The sequence below is a fragment of the Gossypium raimondii genome, chromosome 1 (genome assembly GCF_025698545.1).
Source record: "Gossypium raimondii isolate GPD5lz chromosome 1, ASM2569854v1, whole genome shotgun sequence".
In the NCBI taxonomy this organism is placed as follows: Eukaryota; Viridiplantae; Streptophyta; class Magnoliopsida; order Malvales; family Malvaceae; genus Gossypium; species Gossypium raimondii.
The window spans coordinates 3,185,420-3,212,607 of record NC_068565.1 but is presented as its reverse complement, the minus strand read 5'-3'; the positions used below and the strand labels follow the sequence as shown (position 1 = coordinate 3,212,607).

Here is a 27,188-nt window from a genome sequence, read left to right as displayed (position 1 = left end):
ATAAGAGTTTTAATTTTAAATAAATTATTTTAGTTCAAACCTCTCAAAAATATTTTTTAAACAATTTTTCAAATATATATTAAATTCGATACCCTTAGTTTGAATTCATATAAATGTAAATTTTTATTTTGTTTCTCATGTTTGTATTATAGAAAAGTAGAAATAAATTCATGTTTTCGTTTTATTGAAAAATAAAAAATTAAGTATTTATTTCTATTTATCAAACGTATTTTCAATTTTCAAAAGTAAAAATAATTTTAGAAATCAAACCGCTTAAACCCTTTGAAAATAAAAGATAAAAGAACTAAATTTTAAATATATAAAAATATAGAGACTTAAAGAAAAATTAACCTAATTATAAATTATCTACGTGTAGTTTTAAATTTTCATATGTGGATGGTAGCTGAACTTCTCAAATCTTCCACTTTATCACCAAATTTACAACCTTGTAAATGTGTGGTCAATAAAGGAACCCATTTTCCCTTTAAAAATCACTTCTTTTAAGCTCAAGTTCACTTTATAACAAACTCCATTAATGGCTGCTTTTATCCCATTCAAGCTATCACTTCTTTTGAGTCTGCTCTCAAACATTGGTTTCTTGCCGGAAACCAGCAAGAACGATGTTGGGATATTTCCACCTACATGTAATCGGATTGAATGCCCAAGTTTCGATTTGATTGAAGTCGGCAATGGCTATGAGATTCGTAGATACAATTCCACCATCTGGGTGACTACTTCACCTATTCAGGATATTTCTCTTGTTGAGGCCACCCGGACTGGTTTTCTTCAGTAAGTTTTAGCATCGTCTCTCAGTTAATTAACTTTTTTATTCGTAATTTAAGATTATTTTTACTGTTCTTACACTTATTTAGTGTATAGTATAATCATACATGCCATATTTGGATTTCGTGAATAGGAGGATGAGACCAGTAAGTTGAGATAAGGGTAAAAAAATAGATGGAAAATGCCTATACTACGAGTAAACTGTGGATTTAGTTATTGTATGTTAATTTGGTCTTAAATTTAAAAATATAAGGACTAAAGTTGGCCAATTCAAAAAATATACAGTTTACTTTGATTAATTACAAAATTTGACTAAAATAAAACCATGAACCATTTTTGAAATTGTTGATACAAGGAGTGGCTTAGAGGCGCTGAACACATAGAACCACTAGAGGTGATTTTGGAGAAAATGGAAGGTTGAGTGTACTTTTACAAAGCATTGGTACCTAAGAGTTTTGGAATCTTTCGAGTGATGGAGAGAGCCTATATAAATGAAGAGTTTGATGTGAGTGCTCTTGAACAGATGTCTTACTGTATAGGATTGGTCAAAGGTCATGTAATGTTTTATTAGGATTTGATAGGACACGACTTGATGATATCATGGAGAGTTAGTGATAGAATATTGAGAATTTTAGCGTATGTACTAGGATGTGACAGGAAGAGCCTGTAAGTAGATTCTGATGTGATTTGGTGATGATCCGCATGATAAAGCATTTAAGAAATAAAGATAGTTCCTCAATTGGATGAACCCTTCCTTAATTTGATCAAAGTAGTTGAGTTCACAAGTTGTTAGTTATAAATGATAAATTCATATGAAAATTTCAAAGAAAACTTAGATTTGATGTGTATTGGTGGTTAAGTATAGCATATTTTTATAATCATCTGTTGTTAAATTTGTTTTTCTTGCTTCAAAGTTCCAACACATCCAATATTTCTCAAAAGCCAGCTATACTAAAAATCACTGAAAGTTCATGGTTCCTACTGTGGTCATAGGCTATTTGACTACATTCAAGGGAAGAACAAATACAAGCAACAAATAGAGATGACAGCTCCAGTCATCACTGAAGTTTTACCAAGCGATGGACCCTTCTGCGAGTCATCATTTAGGATTAGCTTTTACCTTCCAAAGGTGAACCAGGCAAATCCGCCACCAGCTGAAGGCCTCCATATCCAAAAATGGAAATCAACATATTTAGCAGTAAGGCAATTCAGTGGATTTGTCACAGACTATAACGTCGGAGTGGAAGCTGCTGCTTTGGAAGCCAGTCTTGCGGACACTGTTTGGTCTCCTGCAATCAAGAAGTCTCAGAAAGATGAAACCACTTCGGTTTATCTGGTTGCTCAGTATAACTCTCCATTTGAATTTAGTGGTAGGGTTAATGAGATTTGGATGTTGGCTGATTTGGAAGATGAGTTATTGCCAGTTTAAGGTGAAATAACTCAGCTAGCTTCCTTGAACTACAAGTTACAGTGTACTGAAAATTACAATGTATGTTTTGGATCTCTGAACTTTGTCTAAGATGAGAAAATGAGGGCGAAGAATTCCATACCAAACATGTACCATGGAAAAAATAAATGGTTTTGGATTTAAATCTCGTATATTCGAGTTGTATTTACGTTTTTTTTAATATCGTGTTTTTTTTTTTTTACATTTTTGTGGTGTCTAATGTAGTCAAGTATAACAACAATGGAGCAAGTAAATGAAAATTGCAGGGTTACTGCATCTGCAAAATCTTGAGAAAACTTTAAGGTTAATTTATGCTATTACTACTTGTACTGTAAATGAGTTGTGGATTTAGTACTTCTTTAATTTGGTCATTTCAGTCCATATGCTTTTAAAATTTTAGTTCCATTAAATTTTTCTATTTTCAAAAATTAATGTGACAAATATATGATCACATATGTAATGCTATATCAGTTTGTTATTTTCACATGTTACAAAAAAGCAATTAATAGACTTACACACATCTAATAGCAGAATTTGACCAAACTTTCACCTGTCAGTTGCAGAAATCCAGAAAAATAAATTTCCAACAACGGGAACCATTTGACAGCATTCTTGAAACAGGCAAAATCCAAATTTAATGGACGAAATGTAAAATGTATAGAAAGTAAGTACATATGATACAAGGGTAAAAAAAATTAATAATTAAAAAAGTTGCTTGATTTACAATTAAGGTAAATTATGCCAAAAGAACAGTAAATATGATATTGCTGGCAAACAATGTACCAGGTCCATAATCTTTTTGCTTGTGCCATTAGCTAATCAAGAGAAATGCTTACACTATACAATCTTTCAAAAAAAACCTTTTTTCAGAAAATATGAAATAATCCTTTTCATTTGGGGTTCTTTATATGATCCACATGCCTCAATCAACAAAGCCATTGAAAAACCAAAAATTGAGGCAAGACTTGGCTAAGTCACTATTCAATCAGTTGGATATTCCATGAACTACCATTCACAATGAGCTGAAGAAGTTCTATTGAAAGCATTTTTCAGGTTACTCCCATATTTTACAAACATGCCTTGTTCGGTATCTAAAGAAAAATCGGTCAAAGAATCACAGACCTGGTTGAAGTTTACTTGGTCTTGGTTCACAAGTTGTGCCGAAGAGTAGGAATCCAGAACATAACCCTTCTCCTCTAAGACGTACCTCGTATGGGGTCTACTAGTTGAAAACATACTGCACGAAACTGTGTTGCAAGAGGATGATTCTGGGGTATACAAGTTATTGAAGATTGAGAAAGGATCTCCACCATTGCTTGTATCAGTATAATCAACAGTACTGAAAGAGTCTCGAGTACTCTCTGTTGTAAAAGAAGCTTCATCTGAGCTTGTAAAAAGGGACCAATCACTTGACGTAGCATCAGAGAACTCCATGTTGGATGGCTCAGCATACATCTCTACCACTCGGTGAATGTTACTATTTGCACTCTGCCTAAGAATGCCATTAGAGTCACGGTTGATATAGCCTGCAGCAATTCCGGACCTGGAATCTGGGTAAAGCTTGGGGCCAACAGAATGGCTGCCGGATTTGCTTTGTGCTGGTCGTGTAGGCTTCTCCATTTTCGATGTGAGGTGCCTAGCAGGAACTTGCTTGATCTTTTCAGATACTGCTCTTTGAGGACGAGGGTATGACCTTGAATGAATCACACACTTTCAGAGCTAGAAACAGGAAAGGAATACAGTATTTCGCAGGTACAATAGAAATAATAGGTATCTACCTCATGTAAAATAAGATGTATGCATCCTCGGACATCACTTGGCTCATTGAGACTGGATGTACCTGAAAGAGGGAACCAAAACCTTGTTTCATTCCCATTGAAAAGATAAAATCTAAAGAAAAAACAGTCATTAAATATTTTCAATGACCGAATTTTCAAATTAGTAAAACGATCGATAACCTTTCACTGAAGCAAAGAATTCTTTTTTTTTTTTTTGGGAAGAAGCTGACTTTACCTCAGTATCATCTATCCTGAACCAGTTACCTCGCAAATCTTTTACATATGACACGTAGTGTCCTGAAAAAGATGCATTCAGTGTATCCAAATGCACCACAACAGCATAAAGCATGTAAAGCGGAGGAATGTCACCCGTTCCAGTCATAAAAGGAACCATATCCAACATGTCAGGAAAAGTGATACACTTGTTTATTTTCCCATATTTTCCCTCCTGATTAAGTTACAGCCACGTCAAGAAATGGTCACATAAAATAGTTAATAAACCAAAAATCAAAATACTTCAAAATAGATGCGCAGAAAGGAATGCAAGATGAACAGCTTGATGCAGAAACCTATTATGGCTAAATTGTTTCATGAATAAAGCACCTCATTAGACTAACCAAATTTAGATTTTGATATGTTTACAAAAGGACATAAATATGATGCCGATCATCAAAGTTGAGCCCAATTTGACTTCTGTTTAATGGAGTGTATATATAAGTTGCTCGAACCTAATTGTCTAAAGACCAAAACAGCAAGTCCTGAGATATGCTGTTCCATTTATGACATGACACTAGCAGAAGACGGTACAATGTAGAGCAGCGTGATACCTGAAACCTCTTTAAGACAATTGTCAGGATATTAGGAGCCTCGTGTATGCGCAACTGCTTCCTAGCCCGTGCATAACCAGCACACCTTTCAACAAAAATATTTGCAGTCAGTAAACAAGTTTAATCAAGTTAGTTAATAATTCTAATAAAATAATAATATGATAACACACTGAAACAAGGTTTCACACCTTCCACATCTGTACATGTTTTCTCCATCTAAATCTTCGGGTGTTGTAAACTGAGTCAATGCATCTTCCAGTGACTCAACCCAACCATATATCTCCAAAGTAAGATCCATAATATTTTCATATCTTTCTGACTCGTGAGAACATCGTAAACACTTTACCTGGTTACATGGATGTTCAATATAGGCAACAAAAAAGTAAACATATATATATATATATATATGAATCCAGGAAAGGTAAAATGGAGCACCGTAAAAATATTTTGTGAGATGACTTAAAAGTAAAACAATGTAAAATAGTGATAAACACCTTTGACCAAAGGCGCCCTCCAAAAGTATGTTGAATAAATGTTGTCTCTTGCAACCTGGGGTCAACCTTTTGTTCCCCACCTAATCTCTCCAAGCATATAGATTGCATAGAAGCAACCAAGAGTCTGAAAAAGACAAAATTGAACTCTCAAAGAGGCAAGGTGATGAAATTTCCATTCTTGCAGTAAGTAAAAGCGTCAAAATTTAAACTGAAACTAACAAATCTAGACACATAAATGAGGGAAAATGAAGGGTGCTGGGGGATATTGGCTAGTAAATTCTATAGACCTCAAGAACTCATGTGCATCTTCCTGACTTCCATCGCCCATTTGGCAATTAATAGTTCGAATGTGTGAAAGGATCCTACTTGGTGACAAGGGGCCACCACACTCTCTTAACAACATAACATGTTGTTCAAGCTCACACATAAGACAGCGATCTTTCCTGTAACCTATAATGAAATACAAAAGTAAGCTATGTATGTGATTGAACAGTGATATTATTATTATATACAAGAAACAAACAAGTGAACCACATAAAAGCAAGTACAGGTTCTTGAATGGGATCCATGTAGGAAATAGATGCTGAGAGGCTTTGTGCAGGTTAAACATTGCAGAACAGCATTTGCATAGCAACTGCAAAATGAGAATTATAATCAGTGCATAAAACATAAGCTCCTACTACTTTCTTTACAATAAGAGTAACAATAGCGACACCTGTTCCCACAATTTAGAAGGCCCCTTGGTGATAAGTCAAAGACTTCACACCGGAAGAAAGTTACAAATTCTTCATAAGGAAACAGCATCTGAGACAATAGGATAATAGATCATAGTCAGACTCTTTCATTCACAATTCAAGAGCCCTATGAAATAATTTAACTCAAAACAGACGGGGTGCAATGGGACTCACCTTTATCTTCTTATGTCTATTGCCATAGAGTGCAGGAAAATCCTGCCTAGCAAGCTTTGATGACTTCCTCAAACCCATCATCTCCATAGAGCCAGTGTTACCAGCTCCATTGATTCCTGGTGCTGGTATGTCATCTGTCATTCCAGAAATTTCTGCATGAAAATTGTAGAATATATTAACTACAAAAACCATGGCTAAAATATCAAGAAAGAAATTGAGAACTTACTTAATTCATCAGGAATTTGTCCTTTTCTCTCCATTTCAGGATGCAATCGTTCCCCAGACACTTTCACTGTTGATTTAGGTGATTTAGAGATTTTGGGCCCTAGAGATTGCAATGAACTTCTACTTTTCGTGCATTCTTTTGCTGTTGCCATCTCAGAACATTCTAATTCTACTGATTTACCACTGTAAGCATTTTCCCCATTGACTATATTCTCAGAGCTCCAGACAAAGGCATTTTCAGCTTTGTGTGCACTTGTCCCACCTTTTGCAGAATACGGTGGGCCAGCAAATTCACAGTTGCTTTTTGGTTCAGACATGTTGCCACGTTGGCTTTGATGTTTATGACCGTCATGCATGGCGGTACTTACATTTTGTCCATGAATAAGCATGTTAGAGCCATTGGCATTCTGCTGTTTTAACATTCCATCTTCGGATACAACAAAGCCATTAGTTCTTGACTGCAGCAATAGTTTGATGCAATTATCAGAAACTATGTGATTAAATAAAAGTTAAAGACATTCTATATAAATAAAACTTAAGATAAGAACCTTATGCCTTCTTAAAGCTTCTTTAGAAGAAATACTATTAATTGGCAAACTAGTTGCTCTAGTTCTCAAGGTCTCCTCACAAGAATCAACTATAGCTACATCCTCTCTTCTTAGCACTTCTCCGTTGGATTTACGAGAAACTCTTTTCTCAGCACTTCTCTCTGGTGCACAGCCTTGAGAGGTATCAATAGTAGAACAATCCCCGTTAGCAAATAAACCGGTGGTTGTGGGACAATGATTTATATTATCTGAAGATGCCTTTTCCTTGGCAGCCTGCTTATTAATGTACTCTAAGAACTGTGAATTCATGTTGTCACTGTGTAGCACAGATTCTTCAAATGAGGCAACACTTCCACTCTCCAACTGCAGGCATTCTTCCTTATGAACTTGCCTCCAATGAATAATCTGGCACCTCCCAGAACTGCATAAATTCAACGGTTTTAGTGTAAGAAACATCATGCGGAAAGGTGAAATATATGGGAAAAACGATGCATTACAGCTGCTAAGGGATATATTATACCAATATCTAACAGACTTGCATCTCGAGCAGCGAGTTGTAGATGGACCAAAGCACCTAGCGCACACATGCAATCCCTTCTTCGGAACAGAAACAACTGGAATAACACTGGCAGCAGCCATTGTTTCTGCTCTAAGAGCTTCTTCAGCGACAAGATGAGCAAGTAAACTTACCTTCTCTCGTTTCTTTGAAACCTCACTCCATTTCCCAAGCAAGAAATATGTAACCAGAGGAAGCACCACCAAGACTAGAAACAATGCAGGTATATTAGCTTCTCTTGGCTCAAGCATGTTCCCACAAGCATTCTCATGTCCAATTTGGGCCCGAATTTACCATCCAGAAGACATTCTTCAAAAACTATATAAGTCCATTGAAATCAACTTCCACACCAGTAGCAAAATGACAACACGAAAACCATATACTGCCACTTAAACCCTGTAAATATTTCTTTGACTCGTTAAGTCACGCATAGGGCTGCTAAAGAAAGAATTGCACTACAAACGTGCACATAAGTATAAAGAGAGTTGCTTGGCATTCTACTTTGTATATTAGCATCAACAAGTTGCATCGAAGCACAAAAGTAGATTCCAGACTTTAAGCACAATAAAATAAAAAGTTCAACCAAACATTCACAAGAAAAAGTGAATTGCACTATAAACGTGCACATAAGTATAAAGGAGATGCTACCGTTCATATGTGTAGCAATGAAAATATTAACTCAAGTCCTTGGATAAACTTGAGCAAAGAACTTTCTACAAAAAAAATCACAGACAGAAATTCCCTGAGCTTGGATATAAGCAAAGCAATTTCAGCTCTAAGCACCCATCCTACAATAACAATTTCTCAAGATGGAAAACACAGCATGTGATTTCCAGTCGGCATTGAAATCCTCCTGTTGACAATACAATGAAACCCAGCTATAGTACAAGGAAAGGGGGGATTAGGGGGAGAGGTCTGGTCCTCAGAGGACAACTCAAGTTGAGGAAAAACTTTGCTTAGTTTATTCTTCTGCCTACCAAACCAAAAACAAGAAAACTTAAAGTGAACAAATATATATATAATATATATCAATATCAGACGCAAAAAAGTGTCAGGAAAAGTGTCAAGATGCTAGCTTTGGCTATGAACAAACATGAAAATGCATGACCTTTACAATCAGATTTCTCTTCAGATACCATAGAGGAACTTTACTCTAACTTGACAATGCTTTAAGGGTTTCTCTTTAACAGGTTTACAAAAGTTGCTCCACCACTACCAGGTACTTAATGTAGCAACTAAGGCATGCTTCAGCCAGCTTTAGTGCGCTGATTACGAGTCTATGACCATATGGTTTCTCTTACAGAGGATTCATTGCGACATTAGCAGTTCTGCTAGACAAATAACATAAACTGATAAACTTTCCGTACTTTGCTTCCCAAATGAGCAACATGGAGGAGCCGAAACCATCTTTTTAATAGAGAGTTTCCTAAAGGACCAATTAATTAGTTTGCAATCATTATTCGATCATTCCCCTCACAAAATGAACTACTTAAAGGATCTCACTTCTGCAATGCACCATACATTTCAGCAATAGTTTCAGACACAACAAGCTAACTCATTGAAAAACAAAAAACAACTTATACACCCCCAAAGTACCAGCATTTTAGCTAGAGTTACTTGAATCAAGCACACAAGATTAAACATTATTTAAAATAACAAAACCAAGAGAATATCAACTCAAATGTTTCCCATTTGAAAGGAAAAAAAAAAGACCAATTAGTATAAACAAAATTAACCAATTTCCAAGCAACTAGTTCTATTTTCAGGTCCTTATCTACACTTATACCCAAAATGGCAAAAATAACACAAAGCAAATCCAGCATTTTCTAGGGACAAAGCTAGTAGAATAAGTACAGCACTACAAATAATTCTTCTGCCCAAAAAATAAAATAAAAAACCCAACATTTTTCCTCAAAACAGCAAATTCATTGAAAGCCATCATTTCTGCAATCTCAGATTCAAAAACCCAAAAAGCTAAAATAAGCACTAAAGAAAAAGGTACAAGTTAATGAAATCATAGCAAAGTTTGAGTAAAGCTTGAATCTTTCTTACCTCTCTTTCATGCAAGTAGAAGAACAAATCTAAACCCAAAGAAAAAAAACACCCAACAAAGAGTTTTTTTTTTTTTTGGTCTTGAAAACTTGTGTTTTTTGTTTTCCTTTCCTTGAAAAAGATTCTTTGATTCCTCAGATGGTAAGTCTAAAGACAACAGTTTCTCTCTCTGTTACTTTCTTTTGCATTCACATTATTATTTCGTTTTCCAGTTTTTAAGATTTTTTTTTTTTGGCAAATAATAAAAATTTTATTTTGTCTGCTCTCTATTCAGACCCAAAGCAATGTACTTTTAATCACTTTATACACGTGGCACATGGCAATTTGCTATCAACTGGACACGAGGTGGGGTCCACACCTTGTACAGTTTATAGGGAGTGGTGCGCTATTACTGTGATTTTGTTATCAACCGTTGGATTTGTTGAATTGGATGTTTTAGACTGTACTTGCTATGCCTTTTTTATTTTTTTATTACTATTATTATTCAACTTAAGTCTTTTTAAATTCAAATCTAAATAATATTTTTTTATTACCATGTAATTTAATACCATAGTTTATTCTCATGGCACTTGTTAGTTTATTATTTTTACTAAAAGTTTATATTTTTGCTTATATTTTATAATTAACAATTAAATTAAGGAAAATCATTTATATTTATGTTATCACTATTTTTCTTGTTAATACTAATTTTAATAGGAAAATGTTGATGTAGGAACAAATAAGATTGTACTAAATATTTTTTTCATTTAAACCATGTTATGTATTTTCTTTAAAACAAAATTATTTGCCCTTCACTATTTATTTTATTGAAAAATAAATAAAATTTTAATTTATAATAATATTTGAATAAAAATATGTAGATATAATAACTTGAGATAACTCATTATTTATTTTTCATTAAAATCACTGAAAAGAAATTAATATGAAAAACTTAAATTTAATACTCAAAACAATCCATAAATAAAAGAATAGTATATTTCAACGTATTTAAACTTACATCTTCTTACACGATAACAATATTTATATCAATCAAATTAAAATTTAATTGACTAAGGAATTAGTCTTTTAATTTTACTTAATAAATTAACAAACACTATTATCAAATATATAAAAGAAACTGTATTTGTTTTACCTTGGAAGTGGACCAAATTCCAAAAAATGTAAGATGTGATTCCCAATGATCTTGCTATAGGACACGTGTAGGAATGGGATCAATTGTGGAGGATAATTGTTGGGAAGAGCACAACATCACATGATTTTATTTAAATGGGTTTTCTTTTTTTTTATCTAATAATAAATAATATAATAATTGAATAAATCATAGGCATAGAGCATAGGCATCCTACAATTCCATGTAGGGAATTTGTGAGTAATAAGTAGATTTTATGATTTGCCACTCAATCACTCCTCTTCTTCTTTTTCTATTTTCTTCTTTTAAAAACTAGAGATAGCTGAGATGACCCCTTTTTTTTTCCTTACAACAATATTTTTTACAAAAAAATAAATATAATTTTCATGCCTAAAAGAAAAATAATTATATTAATTAAATAATAGATAAAGGGCAGCCAGTACGGTACATGAGAATGAGAATGAGAATGAGAATAATGAAGATCTTGAAGTGCACATTCAATGTATGCTTTGTAATTATGCCAATGCTCAGTCCCCTCTTTAAAGCTTAAAGTCTACTGCCATCCTTTCTTTTGTATTACATCATAATTATCAATTTGTATCAATTTCATGAATTATACAAATAAAAAATAAAAGTGAATTTAGATAAATGATACATTTATTTGTTATCGATGTAAAAATAATAATAACGATAAAATTAAATATTGTAACGTAAAACAAAAAAAACTAAATATACCCTATAATTTAAGAAGAAGTTTTCATAATTTAAGAAGAAGGGCTCACACTACATACTCCATATCACATCAATCAAATAATGCTATATTTCACTGTCTACACAGAATTTTAAAACTTATTCTATGATTAAACAGTATCTAAAACTATTATAAATAATATGAACCCTTTTTCTTGTGGCTAGAATTCAAAGAACCCTGTCTTGTAATTTTTAAAAAATCCATTTAAACAGTTAGTATTACTGTCTTATCTCAAACAACATAATTCTTTGGTGTTGAAAACAAATTTATGCATAAAAATCCATAAATGTAGTAAAATATTTTATTCAAATGATCCATTTTGTGTAAACTCTAGCAAACTTATGGTAATGCATAAACCCTAGCTAGGGCAATATTATATATGGTAATGCTTGTATATACACTTTCTATGACCTTGATTTCATTATAGCTTTATTTCTCAAACTATATACTAATATTAATTACTTACACCCAACATATATAGAAACATGATTATGAAGAAATTAAATGTCCTAAACAGGTAGAATATATACTTATTTTGCAAAAATATTTCTTAGTTATGGATAGGAGGCTTCCTTCTTGCTGGGGTATAGTCCATAGCTTCTAACTCATCAACATCAGGCGGTGCCCCACCTTCGTTTTCCGTCGTAACCACCCGGTCGTCGAGACCCTTCTTCATTTCGCTCGGCAAACTCCGAGCTGCAAACATGAAAACATAACTTAAGGACAAAATTAATCCTCCATATATTCTAAAGGGTTTGAAGTCATAATTTTACCTATTGGAGTTGTAGAGATGAAGCAAAGAAAGATGAAAACAATAAGAAGAACATGCTTGCAAGGAACCCTAGCCATTGTCTTAAAATTAAAACTCTTTACAATGTTTTTGCAAATCTCTTTTTGTTTTTCTTATATAAAAGCAAAGCTAGCAGTGGTTGCTATCTATATACGTAGACAGGTGGTGCAATAGACAAGGACACCAAGTTTTTGTGGTAAATTCGACGTGAGTAATGTTGTCTTAATAGAGTCAACATCAATGTCTCCTACTGTCTTCGCATGATAATGCCAGCATAAGGGCTCAATATACAACCTCTCCAACAAACCATTTAATTGCTATCTCCTAGTGATTGTTGGTGCTCTCATGGTCCAAAGCCCGAAGGAGATTTATTTAACCCATTTTATGTATGGAATTGGGATTAAAGGGTTCATTAATAAAAATGAAAACAATATAATTAAGAATAACATGTAAGTATTTCGAGTGATTAATAACATGGCACGTAATTAAACATTAATCATAGCTATTATAAATAATATTAATAATTCTTGGATTTAATGTTTGAGTTTAGGGTTTAGTATTTATTTATAAGTCTTCCATTACTTTTTTGTTTTATTTAATGATGAAGTGTCATGCTATTATTCATCAATGATACATGGGACTTTTATACCAATAGTCGTCAAATATTCTCCAATTAATACATTATGACATATTTAAACATGATTAATATTATAATTTTTTTTTGTTTCTTACATGTCCGTTTTACAATCTATATTTAGAGTTCATGACTGTCCCTTCTAATAACGTCATCTCTAATGTTTGAACTTGTGTTCTTTCGTTTGGAATATAATGTGACTTATCACTACACCCGATACTTATTGGTAACATTATATTTTTAATACATATATTATATTCAAATTTAAAATTTTAACACATTTAATGGTCTAGAGTATTTAGATTTAAACCACAATTTTGCCCATAAACTATACCAGTTTTCTCACTTTGATATCTAAACTTTTTTATCCTACTTTAGTACCTAAGCTATAATTTTGGGGGTAAAATGCAATAAAAATAATAGTTTTAATACTAAAGTGGGACAAAAATTAAGTATCAAATTGAAAATTTCAATGATCAATTACGACTTAAGCCTTAGAGGCGACATCATTAAAAATGAAATCAAGCGAATTTAGTTTTAAATTTTTATGATAATATGTTATCATTTGATTAACGATAGTATATAAATTTACACATGTCAATATATCAAATGTTAATTGTTACTATAATTATATAAAAATAGGAAGATCAAATCATAATTAAATCTTTCTTAATTTTGTTAATATGTTGTAGGAAAGATAAATGAACTTCTCAGTTGAATAACCAAGGAACTAAACTTCATAAGCTAAAACTATTTACACCAAGAGCATCACTTAAGCAAAATTATTTTAGCAACAAATATTTCACTAAACAATAACATATTACTTCACATAATATTTTTGTTAAAAATTTTGAATTTCCTCATTCAACAACTTTTGATTTATTGTATGGTATATTAGTCACCATTTAAAATTTTTCAATCTATTAATATAGCTTTTACTTTCATTTTCATTTTCTTGGGAACTCAAGTTGTATCAAGAAACAGAGACCAAGCAACAGGGACAGCTTCTAGCATGCCATACATTTATGTACCTAATTTTTGTAGCATGCCTAGAAAAATTATTTATGGTTTTCTTGATTTTTTTTGTTAAGCATTTATATTTAATAGAAATAATATTAAATTTAGCCTTCAATATTTATATTTCTTTTTATTGATTTGGTCTTTATTCTTTGGTTGAGTTAAATTTAAGCATTAATTTTTCAAAAGAGTCGATCATCTTTTTAATGGAAATGTTGATTAAAACATTAATTATTTGATGATGTTAGCGATGTGGTAACCAAGATGACAGATTCATATGTACTTTATTCGGCGTGGCACTATTTATTTTATATATCACGTCAACAAATAATTTAAATTTTATAAAATATTCAAAAAAATAAAAATAAAAATTTCAAAACAATCTATAAAAATTATGTTTAAAAATTTAAACCAGTATCTTCATTAAAAGCTAACAATTCAATTCTTTTAAAATGTTGATAATTAAATTTGAGTCATTTTAAAAGTTAATAATCAAATATATACAGGTATCTATCACCAACTTCATAGTTTTAACAAAGCAGCAGTAAACTAAACAAGGCAATATTCTTCTCAAACTCTATCCATAATTAGCAAATTACATATATTTCATGCATAAAGTGATACGAAGATCTCTGGAGAAAATAAATACATGTGCCTTTCTTCTCAATGTTTTTGTATTATTGAGTTGATTAGACTGTGGTTTTCTCTAATTAATTTAATCATGCCTAATATAAGCAACCTTACATTAATTCTGTGAAGGGAGAAAATTCGACAATGGTAGGGCAACAATCATTTTCAGATAAGGTGATCGACAATTTTATGCACGAAAATTCACGTGAATGCCTCTCAATTTTTTCTATATAATGGGTCCTCCTTTGTCTACATAATCAACCTACACTAAACATGATTTATACTCCTAATTAAGGCTTTAAGACAAAAAATGTATGACTCACAAATGAAAGCTACTTTATCCTTTTACAATTGAAACCCAAAATAATTTTCAAACTATTACAAGTATATATTTTCTCATATTATGTTTATTACCATTACAGAAGCAACAATTGTTATGATAGTAAATTGTAATGAAATTTTCGATGGTGTAATCATGAACACCAAGATCTTAATTTACTTTAAACTTTAGGGCACATTTAATGTTGGATGACACATATATAAGTTTCAATTTTAAAACCAACCAACAGGATAAGACCTATCATTCCTATTTTTCATAGGGAAGATTCTTGATTTCTATAGAAAGAAAAGAAATAATGTTATGATTTATGTTGATCCGATTCTTTTCTTTTACGATTTATCAATATTCAATATATATTCAATAAAGTTGAGTATGAAGATACAATTCCATTGTAATTGTAACTCAGCATAGTGAGAAGTAGGGACAAAGGCAAAGGGGTTTTTTTGGCACTTCTAAAAATGGTAAATTTGCCATTTAACCCTTCAAATTTTTATAAAGTTATACGTCAATATAATAGTAAATTTGTATTTTTTTCCCCCAATAATTTATGATTCATCTTTAGCCCCTACCCTGGTGAAAAGGTAAGCCTCTTTGCCTTGATCTAAACTGTGAATAAACAGCCAAGGATTCAAAAAAAAAAAAGGTTGGCATGTCAAAGGTACAAAATAAATGTCAATGGGGCCTTCATTGTGCCTAAAATCAAGACAATGTCAATATATAAACTAGATAGAGAGACCGCGACAATTTCCCAAAGCCAATTCCCTCTCCTACCCTCCTTCACTAGGGCCAAACCCATTCTCGATTCGCCACATGTTCACTCAAGACCTCATCGGACCGTGGAGCTTGAAAGTCGGCGTGCTAAAGTCGACATGAATTAGACACAAAAAAATTGCTTGACTTGAAAGAATCCTTTAAAAACAGATGATTGTTATTACGTGTGTTTGTGTGGTGGCATGGAGCCATGGTGTGGTAGGATTTTGGGGGTCCATCACGTGAACCACCCGGTGGCTCGCATCTTGTAGGCTCATCTAATTGCAAGGCCTATCGAGAGCCATTTTGGATTATTTTGATAAGTTTATAATGAAGTTTGGTACCAAACGTATTTTGCCAATTACAACAAGATTATATGATGGATTGCTTTTGAGTTGTTGGATTTGGTTTTTGGGGTCAGCTTTGGATTCTCTGCAATCAACATTTTGTAGGCGTAGCCTGTTAATCTTGGATGAAATTTTGAAAGAATCAATTGACATGTTGATGCAAGAAATTAGCAAAAAAAGGTAAAGAGGAGAACGTAATGGAGATATAGAACGGTTCACCCTTGTGGGTCACAATGTAGGATCCCACAAAAAATCCCCATATATTTCTTTTCTAAAATTATAGCAAAAAGGGGATTTCACTTTTGGAGTATTCTTTCTCTTTTAACCCTTCAATCACCATAGACATTTCTTCATACTTTCTCCCCTCACTTTCATCATTGACGGCTCTTTGTCCTACAAGGGTACACCGTTCTAGATCCCTTGACACAAATAAGAAGTGAAGCACCCTCAATTTTTATACTCTTTCTACATTTAAAAATTAGTTTCTCTATTTTTAATTTTGGGTAAATTATATCATTAGTCACTAAACTATGGGTAAGTTTTTATTTAAGCCACTAAACTATTCAAAAATTTTCATTTAAGTCACTAGACTGTTAAAATCGATGTTATATGGCTTTCTCTGTTCGCACTCTTTCACCAATCGAAAGCTCTCTTTTTTCTTCTCTTCTACAATTTTTTTTTCATAAAATAGCTTTGGACGTCACGAATCTGCAAACCAAAATTCAAACAACTTTTTTCTTCGATCTCCGACACTGATTGTTAGATCGACTTGGATCTAAGATATGTTCCTTTACTTGTCAATAGGTGCTGCTCCACCATGCTGATCGTCAAACCGTCGCTTCGAACTCACTAGCGAAACTTTTAAAAAAAAAAAAAAGCTAATAACCTTGTGACTTAAAATCAAAACTTTTGAATAGTTTGGTGACTTAAATGAAAACTTTTGAATTGTTTAGTGATCAAATTGTAACTTTTTTTAGTTAAGTGACCAAAACGAAAGCTTACCCATACTTTAATGACTAATGATGTATTTTAGTCTTTAATTTTTTATATTTAATCTCTCAATTCTTTTGATTTAACTATTAAACTCTAATTAAGAAAACCGTTACAGGAATTCTATTAAATTGGATTTTGCATTTTTAAATAAAAATTTACTATTAAAAATGACATAAAATAAAATTCTTTTAATATTATTAAATCAAAAGAATAAATATAGTATAAATTCTTAAGATTAAAATTAGAGAAATTAGCTTTTAAAAATATAAAGAATATAAAAAGATTAAGGGTAAACTACAAAAATAGTCACTTTTGTTTGCCTCGGATTACATTTTAGTCAGTTATGTTTGAAATGTTACGTTTTAGTTACTTACGTTATCGCTTTGTTACGAAGTGGTCACTCTACCGTTTGGTTCCATTACCTCCCTAACGGCGGTCCTATGTGGCAATCCAAATGGTTTTTAATTGCCAACTTGGATGTCTTACGTGACAGTTCAAATTAAATTTTATTTAATTAAAAACCTATTTTCATCCCAACAACTGGACATTCAAGTTGATATTTAAAACCCATTTAGCCTGCCACGTAGGACTGCCGTTAGGGAGGTAACGGATTTTAACCAGTTGAATGACCACTTCATAACAAAACGATAACATAAGTGATTAAAACGTAACATTTCAAACAAAAGTGACTAAAATGTAATCTGAGGCAAACAAAAGTGACTATTTTTGTAGTTTATCCAAAGATTAAAGCACAATTAAACATTGTGTTTTGTAATAAATTTTATTGTTTAAAAATACCATTTTGAACAATTGGATCAGTTCACATATATCCACTTTTATGAAGCGGCATCTAATATGTCAAGAGTTCAAAATCTAAAATCTTCCATCTCTTATTTTTCAAGTTTCTCCTTTACATATATAAATTATATGGCACGCCCACACATAATGCATAATGTCAAATTTTAGTCTTTAATATTTATATTTTGTCAATTTAATTTTTATTTTTAGTTAAATTTGATTATTTAATTTTTAAAAATATTTAAATTATTTTTTTAATATTAATTTGTTAACGGTGTTGGCATGACAATCCGCGTGCTTGTTCACGTATATTTCATGTTGACATAACGTGATTTATCTTATATGTCACGTCAATAATAATTTAAAATTTATGAAAAGATTCAGAAAAATAGAAGTTAATTTATTTTAAAAGAAAATCAGCATGGATTACATATAAATTGTCATGCAAGGTTTATAAATTTAACATTTTAATTAGTATTTTGATGGTGTAATCCTTCCGAAGTTTGGCAGTTGTGAATACTGAAGGACTCTTGGCTTGAATGGGAACCAAAAGGAGGGACCGTTGCCGCAGTCTTTGCTTAACTGCAAAGAATTACAAGTTCTTGATGTTGGTAACAACAAAATTAGCGGCGCGTTTCCCCATTGGTTGGGAACTCTTCCAAAGCTTTGAGTTCTTGTCTTAAGATCTAACAAGCTCCATGGTGCCATAGTTAGCTCTAAAGCCTAAACTTCGTTCCCTATGTTGCGAATCATGGACATCTCTCACAATGAATTCATAGGCTCCTTGCCTACGAGGTTCTTCAAGAATTTGAAAGCTGTGTTGAGTGTAGGTAGAAATGAATTACGGGACTGCAATATGTGGGACAAAAAGACTTCTACTCTCAGTGGGATGTTGTCGTGAGGGTTACCACGCATGTCTTTTCCTTCTTTCTCATCTTCAATGGCTTAACCTGGCTCACAATTACTTTTGCATGTCTAAAATCCCTTCGACAATCTTGCAGTTAGCTAGTTTGACACATCTCCATTTATCCTATTCTGGTCTTTCTGGTTTAGTCCCACAAGAAATATCTCATTTATCCAAACTTGTTTCTCTTGATCTCTCTGGCAATGATTTGTACTTGCAAAATCTTGCTATGAAGAGATTGGTTCAAAACATGACTACTTTAAGGGATGTAATGTTCAGTGGGGTAGACATGTCTCATGTTGCTCCTCTTACTCTAGCCAATTTGTCTTCTTATTTGGTGTCTCTCCATCTAGAAACGTGTTATTTGGGTGAAGCTCATGGAGGATAATTTCCGTTTGGTTTATTCCAATTACCAAACTTGCAATCAATCCAGCTATCATCTAATCCTCAAATCAGAGGTCATTTTCCCAAGTCTAATTGGACTAGTCTCCTCAAATTCTTGGATGTAATAGGCACAAGATTCTCAGGAGGATTACCAAATTCTATTGGGAGTTTGAAGTTTTTGGAAGATTTGAATGTTGAAGGCACAGGAGAATTACCTGACTCCATTGGCAACTTAGTATCCCTCAAGTCCCTGTATCTAACAGGTTCTTTCGCAGGATCTATTCCAGCATCAATTGGAAACCTTACACAAATCACCGATATTCACCTCTCCGACCAAAACTTCATTGGTGAGCTCCCCTTTTCACTTGGCAAACTTGAACATCTTACTTCTTTAACTCTTGATGGTAACAATTTCAGTGGTCAGTTACCATTTTCTTTATTCAACTTGACACAGCTTGTCTTAGTGGACTTTTCAAATAACCAACTGACGGGTCCTATTCCAACAACCGTAAATAGCCATTCAAGCTTGGTTTCTCTTAACTTAGCTTTTAACTTGCTCACCGAAACAATACCATCTTCCTTGGGTTTTTTTATAAAATTATTATAAAAAAATAAAAAATAACCAAAATGTTATCTTTTTTTTTTATTTACCAAAATATTATAAAATTTTTTTATTTACCAAAATATATCAAAACAAAAAAAAAAACCTGCAAAAAAAAAACCTGACAACAGCCTGATCAAGCCAATCACATTGGCGGCACCAAAGGTGCCAAAGTGATTGGCGGCACCAAAGGTGCCAAAGATTAGCCTGACCGGACTAAAATGTAACTCTCTGCAGTTTCAAGGACCTGACATGCAAATTTACCATTTTGAATTTTGAAAGTGAATTGCCACTGTGCGTGAGGCGTACTAAAATTAAAATATGACTAATTGCCTTCTAAGCCCTCCTTATTTATTATTTTCTTTTTATTCCCCTTCAACTCACTTTTTTATTTAATAAACAAGCCCTCAACCTATTTTTGTAGTTAAATAAGCTCTTAATCTATGATTTTTACTCATAAAAGCCCTTTATTTTATTATTAAAGTAAATAAATTTTACTTCTCCTAAATTTTTACTCGTAAAAGCTCTTAATCTATGATTTTACTCATAAATTTTACTTCTCCTTAAAACATTTTTTCCTAAAACATTTTTTGAAACATTACTAAACTAAGCCTAAAAGCAATAGTTTATTAAAGTAAAATAGAGTTATTACTTAATTAGAATTCTAAGTATCTTAATTATCACTTAACTAATATTATAAATTTTGGTAATTTGATGAGAATAGTTTATTAAAGTAAAATAGAGTTATTACTTAATTAGAATTCTAAGTATCTTAATTATCACTTAACTAATATTAGATTTAATTAAAAAATTAATAGAAATACTGGGCATGCCTTAATGAAAATCGAAGTAATAATAAAGCGATCACCCATAAATGTAACCCAAGTAGAAAAATAAATTATAATTATAAACTATTCTCATCAAATTTAGCAAATTTTTTATTTAATAAACTATTCTCATCAAATTACCAAAATAATACATAAAATGCTAATTAGTTTATTCTTTTTAAATAACTTTACTTTAGGTAAAATATATTTACTTTAATAATAAAATAAAGGGCTTTTATGAGTAAAAATCATAGATTAAGAGCTTATTTAACTACAAAAATAGGTTGAGGGCTTGTTTATTAAATAAAAAAGTGAGTTGAAGGGGAATAAAAAGAAAATAATAAATAAGGAGGGCTTAGAAGGTAATTAGCCACATTTTAATTTTAGTGCGTACCACACGCACAGCGGCAGCAATTCACTTTCAAAATTCAAAATAGTAAATTTCATGTCAGGTCCTTGAAACTGCAGAGAGTTACATTTTAGTCCGGCCAGGCCAATCTCTTTGGCACTTTGGTCAGGCCAATCACTTTGGCACCTTTGGTGCCGCCAATGTGATTGGCCTGTTCAGGCTGTTGTCAAGTTTTTTTTATAGGTTTTTATTTTTTTTGGTATATTTTGATAAATAAAAAAAATTATAATATTTTCGTAAATAAAAAAAGATAACATTTTAGTTATTTTTTATTTTTTTATAATAATTTTGTAAAAAAACCCCATCTTCCTTGCTTTCTATCCTCCCATCATTAGAATACTTGGATCTTAGTTATAATCATCTTGATGGCCATATTAGCCCTGTCCATGGGCCGGGCGGCCCGGCCCGACGGCCCGGCCGAAATATGGGAGAGTTCGGGTAAAAATATAGGCCCGAAATATGGGCTTAGGCAAAAAAATGAGGCCCATTTAAAAAATGGGCCGGGATCGGGCTCAACTTTTTTGGCCCAAGCCCGGCCCGGCCTGGCCCGAATATAATAAATATATATTTTTATTTTTATTTTTTAATTTAAAATACTTTAAAAATATTTTTATTTTTTTATTTTTAAAATATTTTTTGTGTTTATAAAAAATCGGGCCGGGCCGGGCTTGAGCAAAATTTTAGGCCCATATTTCGGGCCGAGCAGGGCTGGGCCCGGGCCTAAGAGGCGGGCCAAAAATTTTTTCTGGGCCGGCCCATGGACAGGTCTAGGCCATATTGATGACTTTCACGTGAATAAATCACAGTTGTCCTACGTTGATTTAAGTAACAACAAGCTCCACGGCCCAATTCCAAGGTCACTCTTTGGGCTTGTGCACCTAACTGGTCTCATTCTTTCATCAAATAACATGACCGGCATTTTTGATACAGAGATGATTTCAGAACTCAAGGAACTTAGGGATCTTGGTCTGTCGTACAAAAGCTTGTCCTTGAGCCTTCCTAGTAGCAACGAAAAATTTTCCTTCCCTATGTTTACTTATCTAAGTTTGTCCTCATGCAACTTAAGAGAAATCCCAACATTCTTGAAAGATTCAAAGTTTTTGCAGCATCTAGATCTTTCCAGCAGCAAAATTCAGGGGCCTCTTCCAGATTGTTTTTGGGGACTTGGAGAGGCTTCGTTGACATATCTGAATCTTTCGCACAACTTTCTGACAAGTTTCCAAGGATTTCCGTGGCAGAGGTTATCTATACTTTGACATCCACTAAAATTTGCTCCAAGGATCACTTCCTGATGCAGTGTTGTGGTCAGGATATGTTTTACTTTCAAACAATAAGTTGACCGGAGAGATTCCTTTTTCAATCTGCAACAACAGTGATATGATAATTCTTGACTTGTCTATCAACAGGTTGAATGGCAAAATTCCACATTGTTTTGGGAAAACTCAGCTACTATTTGACGGTTTCAGATTTGTGGATGAACAACTTGCAGGGGGTAATCCCTACAAAATTTGCCAATTGTGAAAGCTTAAGGATTCTTAGCTTGAATGGGAACCAATTGGAGGGACCGTTACCACATTCTTTGCTTAACTGTAAAGATTTGGAAGTTCTTGATGTTGGTAACAACACAATTAGTGGTGAGTTTCCCCATTGGTTGGGAACTCTTCCAAAGCTTCGAGTTCTTGTCTTAATATCTTACAAGTTCCATGGTGCCATAGTTAGCTCTAAAACCAAAACTTCGTTTTCCTATGTCGCGAATCATGGACATCTCTCACAATGAATTCATAGGCTCCTTGCCTACGAGGTTCTTCTAGAATTTGAAAGCCATGTTGAGTGTGGGTAGAAATGAATTACAGGAAGTGCAATATGTGGGACAAAAAGACTTATACTCTCAGTGGGATGATGTGATGAGGGTTACCATGAAAGATAGAGATATTGAACTGACGAGAATTCTTACCATTTTCACCACCATTGATCTTTCCAACAACAATTTCAGTGGGAAAATTCCAAGCAACATTGGAGCTTAAGTCACTTGAAGAGCGCAACTTTTCTCATAACAATCTTGTCGGATGTATCCCTCCATCAATTGGGATTTCGACAAACCTGGAATGGTTAGACCTCTCTTCAAATCAACTTGCTTGTAGAATTCCACAGAAGCTGTTGGATCAGACATTCCTTGAAGTCTTAAACCTTTCATGCTACAAACTTGAGGGACCAATCCCGGAGGGGAAGCAATTTAATACATTTTCAAACGAGTCCTATTTAGGAAACTTGGGATTAAGCGGATTTCCATTGTCCAAGTTGTGCTACCAAAGTGAAACACCGCAACCTCCACAACAGAATGTTTCAGGTTCAATAATCGAATTCGGATGGCAAGTTGTATTGTTAGGGTATGGATGTGGAGTCATTTTTGGATTGATTATGGGGTATATTGTGTTTTCAATTGGGAAACCTCAATGGCTGGTGATGTTGGCTGAACAAATTCAACCCCGAAAGCTGAAACGATCAAAATTCGGTGCTAGACGCCGTCTAAGAGGCAACTAGAAGCTGAGCAACTCCGAAAAATTGGTGTTTACGACCTGGTTGAAATAGGTTGTTTCTGATATATTGTTGTGTATTATTGGCTTTTTATATGTTCGGTGTCTGCATTATCTATCTTGAGCTCAGATGATTGTTGTCAGTAGAGTTCTTCGTAATGCTGTTAGGTCGCCTTCATTACTATTATATATAGACCTTGTTGTATTCTGTCTCTTGATTTTTATATGATGTATACATGGAAGACAACCTCAAGAAACTGCACAGTATATAATTGGATAATTCTAACATAAATACTAAATAATTCATCTGCTTAAGACATGCTTGTATTTTCTTACCTTTCTGCTTCAACCTCCAGTAGTGATGGTTCAGTCGGTAAAAAACCAGCACCTGAGCTATACTGCCCATTGTGTAAGGAAGTACGAAGATGCTGCATTGACAAAGTGTTGTTTTGCTCTTTCTCGTACTTCAGTTTCAGCAATATAATTATATATATTCGATTTTGTTTTGCTGTTGTTGTGTATATTAATTTCTTTTTCTTTCCAAACCCAATTGTTTGATTACTTGATAAACAAATTTTCTGAACTTACATTTATTTTATTAACATTATCAACCTCTGCTTCCTTTACTCATTATCTCAATGTTATCGAAGCAATAGTCTTCTTTTTTTAACAAATTACATCAAACCCATCACAATCTCTATTCTATTGAAGAGCTCCCAACACCTCATTCAGAGGTACATCGAAAATTTGTAAGTTCTAAACATGCATAGTCTTCTTTCATTGCATTAAGAATTACTAGAGAATCGGACTTAAATAGTCTACAATTACTCTGTTTAAAGGGTTTTAGTTTAGTGGTATAGGTTTAAAAATTAAATGCAAATGTTTGATACCATGCCATGAGCAAGATAGAAGAGTAAATGTCACTTACTAAATATGGACTTTGGAACATCTAAATATGCATGCTCAATCTCATAGCATGGCTTACCAATTTTGGGCTTTAATATACAGCCTTTAGCCCTTTGCCCAATTTTTATTTTAGCTCCTTTCTCTTGGAAAAAAAATTTGAAGATATTATAGGTAGAGTTGAAAAATATATAATTTTAACTAATTTATATATCTATTTTATTTTCTCTCCTTAAACTATTCAGACAAAAAATAATCATCCCTCCTATCTTCTTTCCTCATATCTTTCTTCCCAATCAAGCACTTTCAAAATTTATATTCTTTACACTTTTTCACCCAACCAATCACACTTAAAGCAAATTACAAGAAGTTTAAATTCTCAAAATATATCATATTTTAAGAGAGCTGCGCTAGGGGCCTCAGCCCTTAAAATGTAAAATTTAACTTTTGACCCTTTAAATTTTACAACATTTTAGTTTAGTAAATGATAAAAGTACACTTTGACTCCCAAAAAAGATAAAATTTTGATTTATTCTTTTAAAAATTATAAAATTACATTTTAACTCTCATAAATATATACAATCTAATTCCGGAGCCCCAGAAAAAATTTTCTGACCTCACCCCTAACTCTACCGACACATTTGGTTTGCAAAAATTGAATAGCTATGGAGTGAGAATAAAATAGAGATGTAATAAGTATTACGTTGTTTGATTCACTAAATAGAATCGAAAAGTAATAATATTATTTCGTTTGGTTAGATAAATTTATGTACAGGAATATGCAAGGAATAAGTATAAAAACACATTAATATCCTTTAACTAAATAAATGATATCTTATTTATACTATTAAAATTTTATATAAATTTAAGGGTAAACTACACCCATGGTCACTTTTGTTTACCTTAAATTACGTTTTAGTCACTTATGTTTGAAATGTTACATTTTAGTCATTTATGTTATCATGTTGTAACATTTTAGTCACTGAGCCATTAATAGTCGTTAATGGTATAACGGTAAGCTGACGTGGCATGTTAAATCATCATTTCAAACAAAATTTTAGGTTAAATTATACAATTGATCCCCATATTTTTTCCTTTTAAGTAATTTAATTTTTTTCTTTTATGTTCTTTAAACTTTCCTCTTTTTTTTCCATTCTCTTTTGTTTCTCTCTCTGTTTTCATACCTTTCCCATTTCTTTTAAAATATTAGGAAGTCGAATTGGCAGTGAAAAAAGAAGTAGGAAGTCGACTGTCATCATTTGCCTATAACCAAAACCCATAAACCCATACCATGCTTCTTTCTTCACTACCAATTCAACTTCCTGGTATGTTAAAAGAAATAAAGAATGTAGAAAAACAGAGGGAGAAGCAGAAGAGAATGAAAAATAAAGAAAAAAAGAGGAAAGTTAAAAGAACATAAAAGAATTAAATTGCTCAAAACGAAAAATTATGGGGACCTATTGTATAGTTTAACCTAAAGTTTTTGTTTGAAATGATAATTTAACATGCCACGTCAGCTTACCATTACACCATTAACGATAATTAATAGCTCAGTGACTAAAATGTTACAACATAATAACGTAAGTGACTAAAGCGTAACATTTCAAACATAAGTGACTAAAATGTAACCTAAGGTAAACAAAAGTGACCATAGGTGTAGTTTACCCTAAATTTAAATATGACATTTAATAATAAAATATAAAAATAAATTAATACAAATTTTTATAAATAAAGTTTTGTAAAATTTGTTATCTGTATTAATTTATTTTTATATTTAATATTAAATATGCTTAATAAATTAAACTCAAGAAATTATTTGCAAGTATAATTAAACAAACATCTTTTAAATTTAAAGGAAACTTATATAATGAAAACTTTTATATAATATTTAATGTTAAAATAATTTGCTTTTAGACTGGGTATTAATATATATATATATATATATTAATATTAAAACAACGAGTTTGGTCTACGAAATTCAGAAAAATGGGTTCGGGAGTCGGTTACGTACGAGGAAGTATTAACACATTCGTAACGCCCAAAATTGGTGCCTAATTGATTGGTTAACGTCTTAATGTCGAAAATCAAAAATTTGAAGAATTTTAAAGATACGATCCTTGTATAAAAAAAACATGTATAAATTTAGGGAGAGAAGCATATTTTCATGTTATTTGAGAAAAAAATCACGTCCTGTAAGTTAGGACACAATATCTAAAATTTCCGATACGAGAATAAATACCGAGAAAATATTTATTTTGAAAGAATTCGATTGTCTCGAGTTAAAAATGGTCATGTCCTGTGAGTTAGAACACGATCTTTTGTTAATTCCCGAGAACATTTAAAAATTTTGTTTGAAATGACTCGTATATTTGAATTTATCGTGAAGATCGAAACCCCATAAGTTAAGGCACAATCTTTTCGAATTTCAAAATACGAAATTTTGTTAATTTTAAAACCATATTAAATAAAATTAACTTAACATAAAAAGGCAGGAATAAAGACAATATTAACATGTATGACACAATGATAATGATAATACAAGCACAAATAATAGAAGCAATAATCAAAAGGAAATAAAATACATAAGATAAAAAAAGTATGTGAAATAATAAGAAGTATATATAAAAAACTAAAGCATTTCCTAAGAATAATAACGAGCACATGAATAAATAAACAAATATATATATATCACATAGAACGACAATAACAATATGAATAATAAGAAATGAAATACTTATGCATTGTATATGAATATATTTAAGTTATAAATTATAAAGTGAGTGAATGTATATATGTATATAAAATGAATATGCATATCTATGTATATAT

General features: G+C 32.3%; 2 protein-coding genes across 3 annotated transcripts; one reads left to right on the top strand and one right to left on the bottom strand.

Moving 5' to 3' along the window:
* Positions 1-479: 479 nt before the first annotated feature.
* On the top strand, positions 480-2,382 carry LOC105776107 (uncharacterized). The gene is made up of 2 exons (XM_012598592.2): positions 480-789; positions 1,777-2,382. The coding sequence occupies exons 1-2, from the start codon at positions 536-538 to the stop codon at positions 2,210-2,212; spliced, it is 690 nt and encodes a 229-aa protein (XP_012454046.1). The 5' UTR covers positions 480-535; the 3' UTR covers positions 2,213-2,382.
* Positions 2,383-2,905: 523 nt separating this feature from the next.
* On the bottom strand, positions 2,906-9,784 carry LOC105776072 (ubiquitin carboxyl-terminal hydrolase 15). Of its 2 annotated transcripts, none has more exons than XM_012598562.2 (14): positions 9,619-9,784; positions 7,531-7,962; positions 7,011-7,431; positions 6,464-6,920; positions 6,238-6,371; positions 6,045-6,133; positions 5,878-5,963; positions 5,617-5,779; positions 5,330-5,453; positions 5,024-5,181; positions 4,836-4,920; positions 4,244-4,456; positions 4,009-4,070; positions 2,906-3,923 (listed from the first exon to the last, which is right to left on the bottom strand). In XM_012598562.2, the coding sequence occupies exons 2-14, from the start codon at positions 7,815-7,817 to the stop codon at positions 3,236-3,238; spliced, it is 2,967 nt and encodes a 988-aa protein (XP_012454016.1). In that variant the 5' UTR covers positions 7,818-7,962; positions 9,619-9,784; the 3' UTR covers positions 2,906-3,235. The 2 variants fall into 2 exon arrangements, with proteins under 2 accessions (XP_012454016.1, XP_012453994.1); XM_012598540.2 differs by having other exon boundaries at positions 6,238-6,389; positions 9,619-9,783.
* Positions 9,785-27,188: the final 17,404 nt, after the last annotated feature.

Excerpts from the sequence above, each read along its gene's own strand:
- LOC105776107 (XM_012598592.2), top strand. The coding sequence starts at position 536 with ATGGCTGCTTTTATCCCATTCAAGCTATCACTTCTTTTGAGTCTGCTC. Across the intron at positions 790-1,776 it reads ACCCGGACTGGTTTTCTTCA|GCTATTTGACTACATTCAAG; the intron begins GTAAGTTTTAGC and ends CTGTGGTCATAG.
- LOC105776072 (XM_012598540.2), bottom strand. The coding sequence starts at position 7,817 with ATGCTTGAGCCAAGAGAAGCTAATATACCTGCATTGTTTCTAGTCTTG. Across the intron at positions 6,921-7,010 it reads AAGCTTTAAGAAGGCATAAG|TCAAGAACTAATGGCTTTGT; the intron begins GTTCTTATCTTA and ends CTATTGCTGCAG. Across the intron at positions 4,071-4,243 it reads TCAGGATAGATGATACTGAG|GTACATCCAGTCTCAATGAG; the intron begins GTAAAGTCAGCT and ends TCCCTCTTTCAG.